The sequence below is a fragment of the Rana temporaria genome, chromosome 7, assembly GCF_905171775.1.
Source record: "Rana temporaria chromosome 7, aRanTem1.1, whole genome shotgun sequence".
Lineage (NCBI taxonomy): Eukaryota > Metazoa > Chordata > Amphibia > Anura > Ranidae > Rana > Rana temporaria.
The window spans coordinates 138,999,608-139,015,695 of NC_053495.1; the positions used below are offsets into that span (position 1 = coordinate 138,999,608).

General features: G+C 45.3%; 1 protein-coding gene across 2 annotated transcripts in view; it reads left to right on the forward strand.

Annotated features, from left to right (window-relative positions):
- Window positions 1–16,088, forward strand: part of GLMN (glomulin, FKBP associated protein) — a 124,595-nt gene that overhangs the window by 65,978 nt on the left and 42,529 nt on the right. For both annotated transcript variants that reach the window (XM_040360031.1, XM_040360032.1), the window contains exon 9: window positions 14,103–14,156. In XM_040360031.1, coding sequence (XP_040215965.1) covers window positions 14,103–14,156 — 54 coding nt within the window. The remainder of the gene's footprint in view (window positions 1–14,102; window positions 14,157–16,088) is intronic.

The window sequence follows — 16,088 nt, forward strand, 5'->3', positions numbered from 1 at the left end:
AGGCATTGCAGTAGGATGTTAAAAAAAAAAAACTGAAAGCAATCAAAAAGTAGCAGTATTGCCACCTTCATAACACTGGTAACAGTATTTTGTGTGTTAAATGTGTCATATAAATCGACCCTTAAGATATAAAAACACCGACCATATATCAGAAAATCAAACAATATTAAGTAAAGTCAATACTTATTGACCATCACTCCAACGTGTCGAGGGCAGCGAAAACAACAGGAAAAAGTCCAGAAGAGGCATCCTGACATCACTATTCGCGTCTTGATTTCCTGTATCTTGAGGAATCAGATGGTTGATGCTCATGCGGAGGCTCCATTGATGAGGATAAAGGCTTGTCAGTAGACTGTGAGCGTCGTCTCCTGAATCTAGTCAGCACGGTTTCCATTGTATCTTCCTGTATATGGTCTTTCTTATACTATTTGAAGCGGAAATCAGCGTACCAATTAGGTACATCCACATATGGAATATCAAGTGTCTTGCAGAATTGATGCAGGTCCTCTGGTACTCGTAATAAAGCTGAATGACCTTGGTTAGAGGCCAGCAATCCAAAAGGAAATTTCCAGCGATAAATGATATTTCTATCGTGCAATGTGTCAAGGAGAGGTCTGAGGTCTCTACTGTGCTGGAGGGTTATGTTGGATTAGTCCTGATAGATCTGAATCACCGTGTTTTCATACAAGCACTTAGATCGCAGTTTTGCATTCCTTAGTATATTTTCCTTCAATTGAAAATCGCATATACAATAGATGACATCTCTTGGAGGATCACCAGGTTTACCTTTAGGTCTCAAAGCCCTGTGTATGCACTCCATCTTGATGGGTGTTAGAGGAGGGCGACCTAGAAGGTTATTAAAAATGTTGGATACTACAGTGGAAAGCTTATCATAGTCCACATTTTCAGGCAATCCCCTAACTGTCAAATTGTGGCGCCTGCTGCGGTTCTCCAAGTCCTCCACCTGACGGTGGAGGTCCCTCAGATGAATGGTATTGGTGTCAGTTTTGTTAACATGGCGCAGCGCAGCGCTCTGTTGCGCAGTTGTTTTTTCAACTTCCAGGACTCGCGCGGTGACAGTACGCACTTCAATACTCAGCTCAGCAATGGCTGCTGTCAGCGTGTTTTTAATGTCAGCCGCAACTGAGTGTAAGTCATTTAGGCTGAGTCCCTGTGACAAATCTGTCGCATCCCTGACATTCCGGCTAGAGCTTTGTGGCGGTAAAGCCTCATTTGAAGCCGGCTGATGTGATGAGCCCATCGGGTTCTCTATAGTGATAAACCCAATAGCGATGTTGTCACCTCCTGTATCTCAGTCAATTTTCACCGGAGAAACGGGAGAAGTGTTCTAAATGAGTGCCGACAGAAACGGGTTCCCGATTCTGGTGTTTTCAGGCTGATGCGACAGCTTACCGGCGTTCCATCAAATGTTAAAGGTCCACAGCAGCGGGAGCTCTCCAATTAAGCTGCCATCTTCAAGCACGGCTAGACCACGCCCCCAGGGTTAATAATTTCGAATGGCATGCAGACGCTTACCTCATTGGAATTCCGCCAGTGCATCACCCCCATTCAGAATAGAAGAACAAAAAAAAAATGTTTTTTTTTTGTTTGTTTTTTTAGAGCAAACACTAGTAGGACTATAAAGTTTGTTAATGGATAAGTCTACCTTCGGGAACATGTTGCATGTTCCACCTGTTTTATCACAGCTACATGATGGTTTATGTTTTTGAGGTTGTATTTTATATACTGTAAGCATAACATTTAATTAAGGAATGACAGATAACAAATGTAATGATATTAGAAAACATAAGAAAAATATTTTACTAAAGATGCTGTTTTGCCAGAGTCTCGTCCGTTTTTATATTTAGTGGCACAGATGGTCGGACCGATGGTAGAGACTGAATATTCCAAGTTATAGGTGTAGTATATAGGACTTGTATGTAAGGAAATAGTCAACACCCACAGAAAGCAACATGAACTTTTAAGGACTTGGTCAGTTTGTAATGACATTCCTTTGGTATGAGGTTAGCTAAGGAAGCTAGGCTTTGGAGGTTTTATTAGATATTGTGAGACAACTTTAATATGGAAATATGAAATTTCCCCATCAAACATGTAACATGTTCCAGCTTCTGCATCCTCTCCCCGATTCCCCTTCTAATTGTGACAATGAGCTGGTGATCTTATCCCTGCACCCGATGTCACAATGCACAACACATTCGGATCAATTTAGAGTTTTGTGTATGAATGAACTACAACTATTATCGGCCTTTGCGGCTGATGGCTTGTAGTTCTCAATCAACCGTTAGCGTGCTGTGAGTGCTCTTGTAGTTCATTGATTCTTCCTGTCATTCAGTAATTGACTGCCTTATGAGGTATATGCAGACAGTCTGCAGGAGCCTGAGATTATGCTTTACAGCCTCCTAAAAAAATAAAATAAATGCACACTTTTTTTACCTGCAAAAAAATGTGCATTTATTATTTTTTAGGAAGGTGAACTTGTCCTTTAAATTCCCTGTAATGTACATTGATCACCCAGAGGGGTGACCAAGTGCATAGCATCCAACTGGCAAGGTTTTATTGTCTAAGCTTAATTGAACAAGCTGAAGTTAGAAGCTGATTGGTTACTATGCACAGCTGTACTTGAATCTGTGTGCATCAGTTTTAGTAAGTCTCCCCTAGTGTGTTTGTAAAGGCACCCACCCTAGATATGCTTGCTTCCCCCTTGCAGCGCCTGCCTCTGCTACAGCCAGCACTGAAATCTATGTGTCGGCTGGTGTTGGAGATTAAGGTGAGGTGATGTCATTCCCCATGTGACAGTGCTCAGGGCTAGCAATTTGCTGAACACTGTCACATGAGAGCAAGTCACATGCTCCTTCATACCTTGGATACTGGGTATTGGCAACCGGGGCAGGAGCAGTGGAAGAGCACTGCTCAGCTGCGTATAACTTGTTTAGGGCTGGTGGGGAGTTGAATGCACTTGATCCTCATATTTTTCTAGATTTATTCTTTGCTTAACCACCTCTCAAAAATGACTTCACAGTGAAATGGTAAAATGGACTAGATGTGGGGGCAAACTTAAAGTGGATGTAAAGCCACTCTCATCCTTTCTATACTACTGCCATAGTGCTGATCTATAAGGATATACAGGCCTCCTGCATGTATCCTTACCTGTAAAATGTCTCCCCTCTGTCTGTTATAAGAACTGAAAAACGGCAGATTCTGTGGGTGGGTCTGTTGTCTGGAGCTCGGTTGGTGGAGTCGTGATGTGGGTAGACTCCCTGCCCACCTCTACACTCCCCTTGTCAACATGCATTTTCTCCTGTGTATTCCTTACACTAAATTCTGCTATGATCACTAACAACCAGTCAAAATCCAGAAAAGTAATCGCATGACTTCAGAAAAAGGAGTGGGGTTGGGAATTAAAAAATGATGCCTGTCTCAGGCTAGTGCATGAGATATGTAAATAACCTGTTATTCACAGCAAGGGGGAAGAACGGACAAAAGTTTTTTCCTGTTTATCCATTTATCTCACTGAAAAAAGAAAAGATGATTGCTTAGAGCTGGATTAACTCTTTGTGGCAAGACTGGGCACAGATGACAGGAAATCTTTTACTCTACATTGTGACAGCAAACAAAAATAAATAAATTTGGGTTTACATCCACTTTAACAAATACAGTCTTTGAACATAATATAGATTGATATTTGATACCTCGAGAAAACCATCATTTTATTGATACATGTTTAAATTATGCAGGTCAACAACCAAAAATACACATTTTTAAAACCTGCAATTTTTACTTTAAACCTGCTTATAGTGTGGTTTTGTGCATACAACTGAATTTTAATACACATCTATCTGTAATATAATTAAGAAACGGTAACGTGCATTGACCCGCTTGTACCGTCATTGGTATTAACCAGATTAATGTTTTATTTAGGTGATGCCAACGGCCTCATTCAAGAAAGAATTGCAATTCTTAAACGCAAATTCTAAAGGGCTATAATCCATAGCCACATATTAACATGCATTTTTTACTGGTAGGACTACAGTAGGCTTTATTCTGATTGGTTGATATAGGTTATATACTACATAAATGATAAATGAATGCTGATCTGTGTTCAATAATCCTATTCCATATGGTTTGCAGTTAAAAAATAATAATTGCTGCCCTCTATGCGCGGGCAGAGGCCTCTATGCGAGGGCAGCGGCCTCTATGCGCTGGCAGCGGCCTCTATGCGCTGGCAGCGGCCTCTATGCGCGGGCAGCGGCCTCTATGCGCGGGCAGCGGCCTCTATGCGCGGGCAGCGGCCTCTATGCGCGGGCAGCGGTCTCTATGCGCGGGCAGCGGTCTCTATGCGCGGGCATCGGCCTCTATGCGCGGGCAGCGGCCTCTATGCGCGGGCAGCGGCCTCTATGCGCGGGCAGCGGCCTCTATGCGCGGGCAGCGGTCTCTATGCGCGGGCAGCGGTCTCTATGCGCGGGCAGCGGTCTCTATGCGCGGGCAGCGGCCTCTATGCGCGGGCAGCGGCCTCTATGCGCGGGCAGCGGCCTCTATGCGCGGGCAGCGGCCTCTATGCGCGGGCAGCGGCCTCTATGCGCGGGCAGCGGCCTCTATGCGCGGGCAGCGGCCTCTATGCGCGGGCAGCGGCCTCTATGCGCGGGCAGCGGCCTCTATGCGCGGGCAGCGGCCTCTATGCGCGGGCAGCGGCCTCTATGCGCGGGCAGCGGCCTCTATGCGCGGGCAGCGGCCTCTATGCGCGGGCAGCGGCCTCTATGCGCGGGCAGCGGTCTCTATGCGCGGGCAGCGGCCTCTATGCGCGGGCAGCGGCCTCTATGCGCGGGCAGCGGCCTCTATGCGCGGGCAGCGGCCTCTATGCGCGGGCAGCGGCCTCTATGCGAGGGAAGCGGCCTCTATGCGCGGGCAGCGGCCTCTATGCGCGGGCAGCGGTCTCTATGCGCGGGCAGCGGTCTCTATGCGCGGGCAGCGGTCTCTATGCGAGGGCAGCGGTCTCTATGCTACATCTGACACGAGCCCTGCAGAGTCAGAGCCAGAGTATATCGGTGCAATCACCAGGAGAGGAGTGTAAGTTTTGCTGATTGCAGCACTGTAGTGGTAACAAGCAAAGGGTGTCAGACCCCCTGTATGCAGGCCGAAGCTCTTGCATAGAGAGCATTAGCCTTTTAGCTGTGGCCTTCAAATGGCATAGATTTTTTTTGGCCAAAGAAATAAAGTAAAATAAAAAAAGTAAGATATTGGAAACTACTGCCTAACTTTTATATTACTAATTACAATTGGGCTAAAAAGTCTAAGTACCGTATATAATCTCCAGTAAAACACTTCCATCATTCTAGCACAGGGATAAGCAATTGGCTCATGGGATTTGTAGTTCTGCAACAGCTGGAGGTCCGCTAATTGCATATCCCTGTTCTAGCACATCAGCAGACTCTCTAAATTGTAATTATTCAGGAATGCAATATGCATCTGTAGCACAACATGTAAATGGTGAAGAAAAGTAATTTGTGGCTTGTGTTAATTGTATAAAGAATTATTATGGAAATTCTCTGTACAGAGTTTGAAGATATTTAATTATCATTTTAATGATTTTTATTATCATTGTTTTTCCCCTCACCTAAATGTTCTTGGAAATGAATTCTCTCAGCAATTAGCAACTGAATGAAAACAGACCCATCTAGACTGTTACTGCAGATTAGTATGGTGACTGCACCGCCGTTATTTTATACATTTTAACGAATAGTAAATGAAACAGGATTTTTTTTGTTTCTTTTATTATAATTCACTTATTTCCAGACAAAATGATTAAGAATAATGCTGAAAAAAATCGCTGTGCATCATTTACTGTGAGATAATATACCGCTGAGACAGCTGACACTTTCCCAGAGTTTCTTTCGGGTTTGCGGGCTCTGGCGTTGTGATTGGCTGAAGTTGCGATTACATCACTCCTGTGCGGGAGCCACCATTTGCATCTCTGGGCTTGGAAGGATCGGCACCTGTGCCTGTTCTTTCAGAGGGCATGTGCCAGTGATGTCACTGGCTGCATGTATACTAAATATCTCCTAAACGGTACACGTTTAAGCAATATTTTCTCTACCTATAGGTACTGGTACTGATCCTCCCCTTTTTCCACTGTCCCCAATCTATCTCCTGATAGTACAGGGCCTTTGGAGGCACTCTCTGCATATGCTCAGTTTGATGTGTATTGCTAGAGAGTTTTCTTTTTCTTGGGAGGGTGCATTTGATCAGCACAGGGCCAATTGGCACTGTCAAGACAGAGGGGCAGGGGTTCTGCAGCCTCATAGAACAGCCAGAGTAGAATGAAAACTCAGAAAAACAAATACTCCTGCGCACAAGAGGATAATCCAAAAGTCAATAGCCCATAGGGATGATACCAACACCGGTGCCACTGGCCTTGCTGCTCTTCTTGGATGGGGATATCCTAGTGGCAGAAAGAAAAAGAGAACAAAGGCTCACCAGCCTAGTGTATTACCATTTAAAAGATTTTAATATACAGTAATTAAAATATATACAAGGCCTACTCACAAAGGTGATGGACAAAATCGCAGTAAAGCTTAGTCGACATAAGCTGCAAAGAGATGACCTCGAACCTTACTCCAATCGATCGTAGAGAAAGTGAAGGGAGTCACCACTGGCTGACTCTTTTCGAAGCTCTACGCCTCTTCATCAGAGCCAAGCAGTGAAAGCACCCTACAAACAGCCTCCCTTATATACACACAGCCCATATGCCCACATGACCATGCACCATGACAACGAGCAATGGGGAAACACCCAGGTCACTGCTTGGCTCTGATGAAGAGGTGTAGAGCTTCGAAACGCATCAGCCGGTGGTGACTCCCTTCACTTTCTCTACGACCGATTAAAGTAGGGTTCGAGGTCATCTCTTTGCAGCTTATGTCAACTAAGCTTTACTCTGATTTTGTCCATCACCTTTGTGAGTAGGCCTTGTATATATTTTAATTATATTAAAATCTTTTAAATGGTAATGCACTAGGCTGGTGCGCCTATGTTCTCCTTTTTCTTTCTAGAATGAAAACTCCTCCTACAAGCTTTAACCAGACCCTAATAGAAGTCACAAGACTTCTATATACTGCTGATAAGAAAAAGGTATTTAGCAGTTTATATATACTAAAATAATTTAATTTCCATGTTCTGTGAACTTTTGGAGACCAGATATAGTGAATGCAAGGTCCTGGGTTTAGTGACACTTTAAGTGGGGTACACACTATGAGAAGATTGGAAGAGTAATTCTGTAAGAGGCACAATCATTTGATCTTCGTATAGTGTGTACACAACTTTCGACATCCAAATCAGATTATGCAAACGAAAGCTTTCAAAGGGACAAACTCCTAAATTTTTCTCCTATGTGAATGAAACTAACAGTTTTTTGTTTTTAATGTGTACTGCTTTCGTATGAGAAAAATCAGGTAGGAAAGACTGCACATGATCAGAAACATTACACAACAACAAAAAAAGCCTTTGTCATACGAGAGTTTCCATACATTTCTTATTATCCTCGCGTTTGACCTGCTCTGAAACATTGAGGAAAACCAGATGATCATTCCACCATGTGTTATTTTTGTTTTTTTATAGTGTGTATTGGGCTTTACACACCCCGTGTGCTACCCAGTTACATATTTACCTTCCTCCATTATACAGCAGTCTTTACTGTGCAACCCTGCCTGTCTCTACATAGCCCTTTCTCTGAAAATGTCACCACCAGATCCTCTTAGCACACATGTGCTTATTCTTATGGGAGAGTGGTACTCATGCATCTTCCAGTAGTACAGAAGAAGGCGGCTCTCCCATATGAATGATTTAACCACTTCCTGACGGCCGTACGAATATGTGCGGCCGCAGGGTGGTTCTAAATCTCTATCTCTCTCTCCTCCGCTCTTCCAGGCCACTAGAGGGCGCGTGAGCCCGCCGCATTCCTGAGATACCGATGCGCGTGCCTGGCGGCCACGATGTCCGCTAGGCACTCGCGAACGGCGGCTACAGGGACAAGACGTGGAGCTCTGTGTGTAAACACAGAGCTACACGTCCTGTCAGGGAGAGAGGAGACCGATCTGTGTCTCTTGTACAGAGGGACACAGCATCGGTCACCTCCCCCAGTCACCCCCCTCCCCCCACAGTTAGAACACACCCAGGGAATACATTTAACCCCTTCCATGCCCCCTAGTGTTAACCCCTTCACTGCCAGTCACATTTATACAGTAATCGGTGCATTTTTATAGCACTGATCGCAGTATAAATGTGAATGGCGCCAAAAATGTGTCAAAAGTGTCCGATGTGTCCGCCATAACGTCGCAGTCCCAATAAAAATCGCAGATCGCCGCCATTACTTGTAAAAAAAAATTATAATAAAAATGAATAATAATTCTGTCCCCTATTTTGTAAGCGCTATAACTTTTGCGCAAACCAGTCGCTTATTGCGATTTTTTTTTTTTTTTTTTTTTACCAAAAATATGTAGAAAAATTCGTATCGGCCTAAACTGAGAAAAACATTTAAAAAAAAAAATGGGCTATTTATTATAGTAACAAGTAAAAAATATTGACTTTTTTTCAAAATTGTCGCTTTTTTTGTTTATGGCGCAAAAAATAAAAACCGCAGAGGTGATCAAATACCACCAAAAGAAAGCTCTATTTGTGGGGAAAAAAGGACGCCAATTTTGTTTGGGAGCCACATCGCACGACCGCGCAATTGTCAGTTAAAGCGACGCAGTGCCAGAAGCTGAAATTTCACCTGGTCAGGAAGGGGTATACGTGCCCAGTAAGGAAGTGGTTAAGCTCTGAGCTTCTGCCCGTTCTCACCCTTGTCCTTTTCTGATGTGTTGGTGCCTTTAGACCTGGGTCAGTTTCACCGACCTTCGACCTATGCCGCGGGGTCGTACTCTGAGCACTTGCTCTACAAAATAGACCTGTTTTTGGTTCATTCATTGTTTTTTTTTCTGTGTAATTCTATGTTTTTCACCTGATTCCCCCCCCCCCCCCCGCATGGGTTACCTGTTGAGCTGCATTTTTTAATAAAAATTATTGTGCCAGAATGAATGGAATCAAGGTGGAAAGGCTGTGTGGTGCCAGGTGAGGCCACACAGAGAAAATCGATGGAATGGTGAGGTAGGTAAGTATGTAATCAAGTGCAATGTACTTGGAGGGGGTACAGGGATTAATTAAAGGAGAACGACGGGATAATAAAATAACAAACATTCATACTCACCTAGGTGGATGCAGCATCGATCCCCTGCTGCCTCTGCACTGAGAACTAAGTGATCAAACCCCACAGTTGACTCAGTTCTCGGTCTTCAGTGTGCAGAGAGCTGTGACTGTCAGTACCCAGATCTGTGCGCTGCCCCTTTAGCATTCACTGGAGTGCCAGGCTGTAGAGGGGATGGGAGCTACTTTCTTAGGACTCTGAGAGGCTTAGCCAGCTGCTCCTCATGGGTGGGTCCCAAAGTCAGGATCTTTGCACAGCCTGGACCAGCTAAGTGACGTCAGCTGACAGCAGACTTTAGTTGGCTGTCGGCTGAATCTGGGTAACGGAAGTGCAGAGCTAAGTATCTGAAAAAGAGCTTTGGCCCTACTTCTCCTTTTAAAGGATAACCTGTCTTTTTTTTTTTTTTTTTTTCTGCACTCTGCCCCCTCTTCCCTGGCAACTTATATATTGATGGGGACCCATCAATAGACCGAAATCTCCTAGTGGCAATGCTGAGGGGAGGGGTGGGATTAGTGGCAATACTGGGGGGGTTGATGGGATCAGTGGCAGTGGTGGATGTATGGGGTTAGTTAGGAGGTAGTACACTGTGGCAAATTCTGAATCGTGTAGCTGGAAGTCTTTTGCAAGTATATAGTGGGGGATTCTACACTGACCACCAATTTAATAGAGAATTTACAGTGACCACCAATGTGAGGGGGGATTTACACTGACCACGATGTAAGGGGGAATTTTACACCACCTACCAAAATAAAGCGGGATTTCTACACTGACACCAATGTAATAGGAACATTTACACCAACCAGCAGTGTAGGGGGGAATAAACTATGACCTTCATGTAAGGGGGAATTTACACTGGCAACCATTGTCGAGATTTGTACTGACCACCAATGCAAGATGACATGAAAGGGAAATGTACAATAATCACCAATGTAATGAAGAATTTACACTGACAGCCATTGTAATGTAGGATTTTACATCAACAACCAATAAAGGGTGATTTCTACATTTGCCACCAATGTAAGGGGGATTTACACTAACCACTAATGTAATGGGAGCATTTACAATAACCACCAATGTAAGGGGGACTTTCACACTGGTCACTAGTGTAAATGAAAGGATTGGTCACCAAGTCCCAATGTAATGAGAAGATTTAAACTGACCACCAAAGTAACTGAGACATTTGTGTGTGTCGGGAATATATGCAAAATCGCTTTCCTGACACCACAGAAACATGCTGCCCTTTAGTAGTGATGAGCCGAACACCCCCCTGTTCGGTTCGCACCGGAACCTGCGAACACACCAAATGTTCGTGTGAACTTTAGAACCCCATTAAAGTCTATGGGACTCGAACGTTTGAAATCTAAAGTGCTAATTTTAAAGGTTAATATGCAAGTTATTGTCCTAAAAAGTGTTTGGGGACCTGGGTCCTGTCCCAGGGGACATGTATCAATGCAAAAAAAGTTTTAAAAACGGCCGTTTTTTCGGGAGCAGTGAATTTAATAATGCTTAAAGTGAAACAATAAAAGTTAAATATTCCTTTAAATTTCGTACCTAGGGGGGGTGTATAGTTAGCATGTGAAATATCGCATGTTTCCAGTACTTGGAACTGTCCCTGCACAAAGTGTAATTTCTGAAAGAAAAAAAAGTAATTTAAACCAGACTCCCGGCTATAATGAATTGTCGGCTCCCGGCAATTCAGAGAGAATTCATTCATTAAAAAAAAAAAAGCGTCAATTAAAAAAAAAAAAATTACGTGGGGTTCCCCCCAAATATCCATTCCAGACCCTTCAGGTCTGGTGTGGATTTTAAGGGGAACTCCACCCCAAATTTTAAAAAAATGGCGTGGAGTTCCCCCAAAAATCCACACCAGACCCCTTATCCGAGCACGTAACCTGGCCGGCCGCAGAAAAGAGGGGGGGACAGAGAGCGCCCCCCCTCTCCTGAACCGTTTCAGGCCACATGCCCTCAACATGGGGAGGATGTCCCCATGTTGATGGGGACAAGGGCCTCATCCCCACATCCCTGGCCGGTGGTTGTGGGGGTCTGCGGGCAGGGGGCTTATCAGAATCTGGAAGACCCCTTTAACAAAGGGGAACCCCAGATTCTGCCCCCCCTATGTGAATTGGTAATGGGGTACATTGTACCCCTATCATTTCACGAAGGAAGTGTAAATAGTTGTAAAAAGTGTAAAAGTGTAAATAGTTATAAAAAAGTGTAAATAGTTATAAAAAAATTCAGCGGTGGTAATCCATTTGGCCCCGACTCCCTGCTCCAACGTTGTCGGTATCCAGCAACGGGTGATCTCTCCAGTCTAGCGATGAGAAGATCGTCTGGGATCCAGAGCACAGCATCGCCGGCCACTTCTCTTCACCGGAGACAGCCCTGCGAATGACGCTGCTGAAGCTGTGACATTTTTTATATTGGTGAAGCGGGGCCACCTGTCACGCGACCCCGCCCCCTCTGATGCAAGCGGGAAGCCTGGGCTTCCCCAGTGACGTAGCAGAGGGTGCGTCGGAGGGGGACGGGGTCACGTAACGGGTGGCCCCGCCTCACCTATAAAAGAAATGTCACAGCTTCAGCAGCGTCATTCGCCGGGCTGACTCCGGTGGAGACAGGCGGCCGGCGATGCTGCGCTCTGGATCCCGGACGATCTTCTCATCGCTGGATACCAACAACGTTGGAGCGGGGAGCTGGGACCAAGTGGATTACCACCGCTGCATTTTTTTAATTTTTAATAAAGGACTTTTTTCTAGTGTGTGTGTGTGTGTGTGTTTTTTACAACTATTTACACTTCCTTCGTGAAATGGTAGGGGTACAATGTACCCCATTACCAATTCACATGGGGGGGGGCAGGATCTGGGGGTCCCCTTTGTTAAAGGGGTCTTCCAGATTCTGATAAGCCCCCCGCCCGCAGACCCCCACAACCACCAGCCAGGGTTGTGGGGATGAGGCCCTTGTCCCCATCAACATGGGGACATCCTCCTCATGTTGAGGGCATGTGGCCTGGCCATGAGTTCGACTTGAACTCGAAGCTCATTCCTACCCTTTAGCAGATACACAGCAGTGCCATTAATTGTTAATAACACCCTCATGCGTCGGCTGAGATGTGCGTATTCACATGCACCAAAATTCAAGGTGCTGTGGCACCATGTTCTTTTGAAGTAGGGTTACACCTCCAATTTGCTTACCTTTGCAGAACAGGTGATGTTAGGCCTAATGACCACCGTTGTAGGCAAAAACCTTCCAGCATGCCCCCTTTACCTCCCCAGTGGGTACCATTTAGCAGAAGTGATGGTAGATATGACCTTAGGGGGGCATGATATACATATGAATGCTGCCTCTATTTACATATCCATGCCATGTTTCAGCCCGCTGTCTGCTGAAAACGGGTAACAGGGGTGGAGAACGAACTGCACTCCTGTAATCCACAGGAGAAATGCAGCCAAACAAACTTTTTGGCTGTACTTCTTTAAAAAAAAAAAAAAAATTATATCTGCAGCAGTTTTTTATTTTTCTCTAGCAGAGTGGACTGTGATGAATGCATTTTGTAGCACGGCTCTTTAAACATTTTTCATGTGTAGTATACTAGACTAATAATCCTACTCTTTGTGAAGGGATGAGAGGGTTGTCTTTCAAATACCGCTTCAAGCAACGGAAGGCCTGCCGACCCTTTTTACCATGAGCTGGGTTTCCTCGTGCGGTGAGCTGAGACTAATGCTTTAAGGATCAGTTCAGACGTGAACACAGAACATGCAGTCAGACGCTCTCATATTGAGCGGCTTTCTGGGAACTCTGATCAATATCTTCATACATGAGCTTAATCTTTCTCCTGCCAGTTACAATATGAAATGAGCAGTCAAGTATTCTGTTTGCTTGTTTGACTTAATCCCAGAAGAGTTCAGAAACATATCTTCAATATCTTAGTAATATTATGTACATATAGGGCCAGATTCACGTACCTGGGCGTATCTTTAGTTGGGCGTAGCGTATCCTATTTACGCTACGTCGCCGCAACTTAGACAGGCAAGTGCAGTATTCACAAAGCACTTGCTCCAAAAGTTGCGGCGGCGTATCGTAAATGGGCCGGCGTAAGCCCGCGTAATTCAAATTTGGAAGAGGTGGGCGTGTTGCATTCAAATGAGCCATGACCCCACGTAAATGACGCGCCTAACGAACGGCGCATGCTCAGTATCATGTCGAATTTACGCCCTAAGATACGCCAGGCCCAATGCCTGTGACGTGAACGTAACCTACGCACAGCCCCATTCACGTACGACTTGCGTAAACGACGTAAAAAGATACGCTTGCCGACGTCCATACTTTGCATTGGCTGCGCCTCATATAGCAGGGGTAACTTTACGCCGGACATAAGCCTAACGTAAATGGCGTAGCGGGCGCAAGTACGTTCGTGAATCGGCGTATCTAGCTCATTTACATATTGGAGGCGTAAATCTATGGAATCGCCCCTAGCGGCCAGCGTAAATATGCACCCTAGATACGACGGCGTACTAAGACTTACGTTGGTCGGCTGAAGCCATATTTCAGGCGTATCTTCTTCCCAGAATACCGCGCAGAGATACGACGGCGCAACTTTTAAATTACGCTGCGTATCAATAGATACGCCAGCGTAACTCGTTCCTGAATCTGGCCCATAATATATATTCAATCTGTAGGCAAAATCAGCAATGTGAAGTGGTAAGATTAGATGTGCTGCACAACTTAACGCATCTACTGGGGTAATATTACCACATTGGTCTCCTTTATATGAGTGAATGGAAACATTTCCTGATATACAGAAACATGAAAACCATTATGTAAATTTAACAGAATGTTATTTTATTTTTCCTAGGCCAACATTCGTGCTGAAGTCTAACATGGAACATATTGATGTGTTGTTAAAAAGGTAAGAGGAATTTGCATCAATGCTCACTGTTCACACAACTGATCACCTAAAGCAGTACCTGTTAGGAAAAAGCAATACAGTAACTATCTTTCACCTGTTAAAGTGGTTGTAAACCCTTACATATAACCAAATCCTCCTACATAAGTTGTTCATGTTTATGTGCAGTCTTCTTATGCCTAAATCCATTCAAAGTCCAGAATTTATAAAGCTTGTCTGAGCTGTCAGAAAAAAGGGGCTGCAAGATGAAGTTACTCTGCAGAGCTCAGTGGGGAGAGGTCTGAGAGCTGATTGGGGGGAAGGGACACACCTCCCTGCACACAGGAACAGAGCTGAGGCTGTCAATCAGCTGGAGCTCCCACCCCGGTCACCTTTTTTTCTTTTTTCTTTTGGTGTCAGTAAAACTTGTCAGAAGTGATTCATTCTGTTAGCAGAGGAACAAAGAAGCAGACAGAAATGAGAATTGGTACTCTGGATTGAGACAAGTACACACTATAGAGGGATTTTTTTTTTCAGATTTCATGCCTGAGGATTACAACCACTTGGAACTTGACCCAAAAGGAGTGTTCCATTTGTTTGCAGCCTTCCCTCTTCCACTGCCATATATGGTACATTTTATTAGGGGGGGTACCTGGTTTAGACAGATCTGGTCAGATCAACAAGGCGACGTTCAGCCCCATTTCCTTCCCTCCCGCAGCCTTCTGGGACACATAACAGGTCACAGAAGCCTGCGCAACCATTCACAAAGAGCAGCGCGACTCGCTCATCGCAGTAGGAAACCGGCTGTGAAGCCGAAAGGCTTCACTTCCAGGTTGCCTTACACAAGATGCCGGCGCCTGCACCCGAAGCTGATTGAAGGATCGGCTCAGGTGAGAACATTGCTGGATCCCTGGATAGGTAAGTGTCCATATATTAAAAGGAGGGAGAGGAGACTGGAGTCCCTCTTTAAAGGGGTTGTAAAGGTACAATTTCTTTATCGTACATCACGGGACACAGAGAAGCATAGTAATTACTATGTGGGTTATAGAGAGTACCTTCAGGTGTGGACACTGGCACGCCCTTAAGGCAAGAAGTTCCCTCCCCTATATAACCCCTCCCATACCGGGAGTGCCTCAGTTTTTTGCCAGTGTCTAAGGTGTTGGTCACGAGTGAACATGTGCTCCAAGGAGCTCCACTGGAGGGATCCATATTGGATGTAAAAAGCCTCCATGAAATCCGGATCCGTCCAAAGTGCTTCTGAGCCAAAGTGGACGGTACCCGGGCCCCGGTTAAGAAGAACAGGGTTTGGCCTGTAATGCTTCTCTTTGAGAGCTGGATCCTGGTTATTCAGTACTTTGGTCAATTTCCTAATACCAAAAGTTTACTGACAGGGTGCGATATGGGTCCAGGGGTGTGGTGTTCCTGTCCATGGAACCCGGTCCCTGAAGGTCTATAGACGCTGCTCTCCGTGATGGGTGAAGATTGGACTGTCTGTTTTGCAGAGTCCTGCAGCGTTGGATCAGGTAAGTGAAGGTGCTTCAGGACTTGGTCCTAGGAGTAACCTTCCTTTATTTGAGCCATTATGTTTGCCTAAAGCTAACTGTCTGTGCTTCTCCTATATGGTCCTGTGTGTTGTGGGGAGGAGGGGTATCTCTAGTCAGGTAGTTAGCCCCTCCTGTGCAGGGTAAAAGCAGAAAAAAGTTGTCCAAAATGTTTGGCTTCACTTGGCTTACCTGGTTCTCACATGGAGCTGTGGTGTTCCATCCTCATGCATGGCGCGTAGCGTCACGCGCGCGCGACATTGATGTGTCTTAGGCGCACGCGTGCGCACAAATGAATTTTTTGTACGCTGCTTCGATGCGCACGAATGTGCGCGGCGTGCTCCGTGAGATGCGTGTGACGACATGTGCGCGCGTGCGGCTACGTGTGCGCGCGTAGCCTCGTGGTGCACGCCTA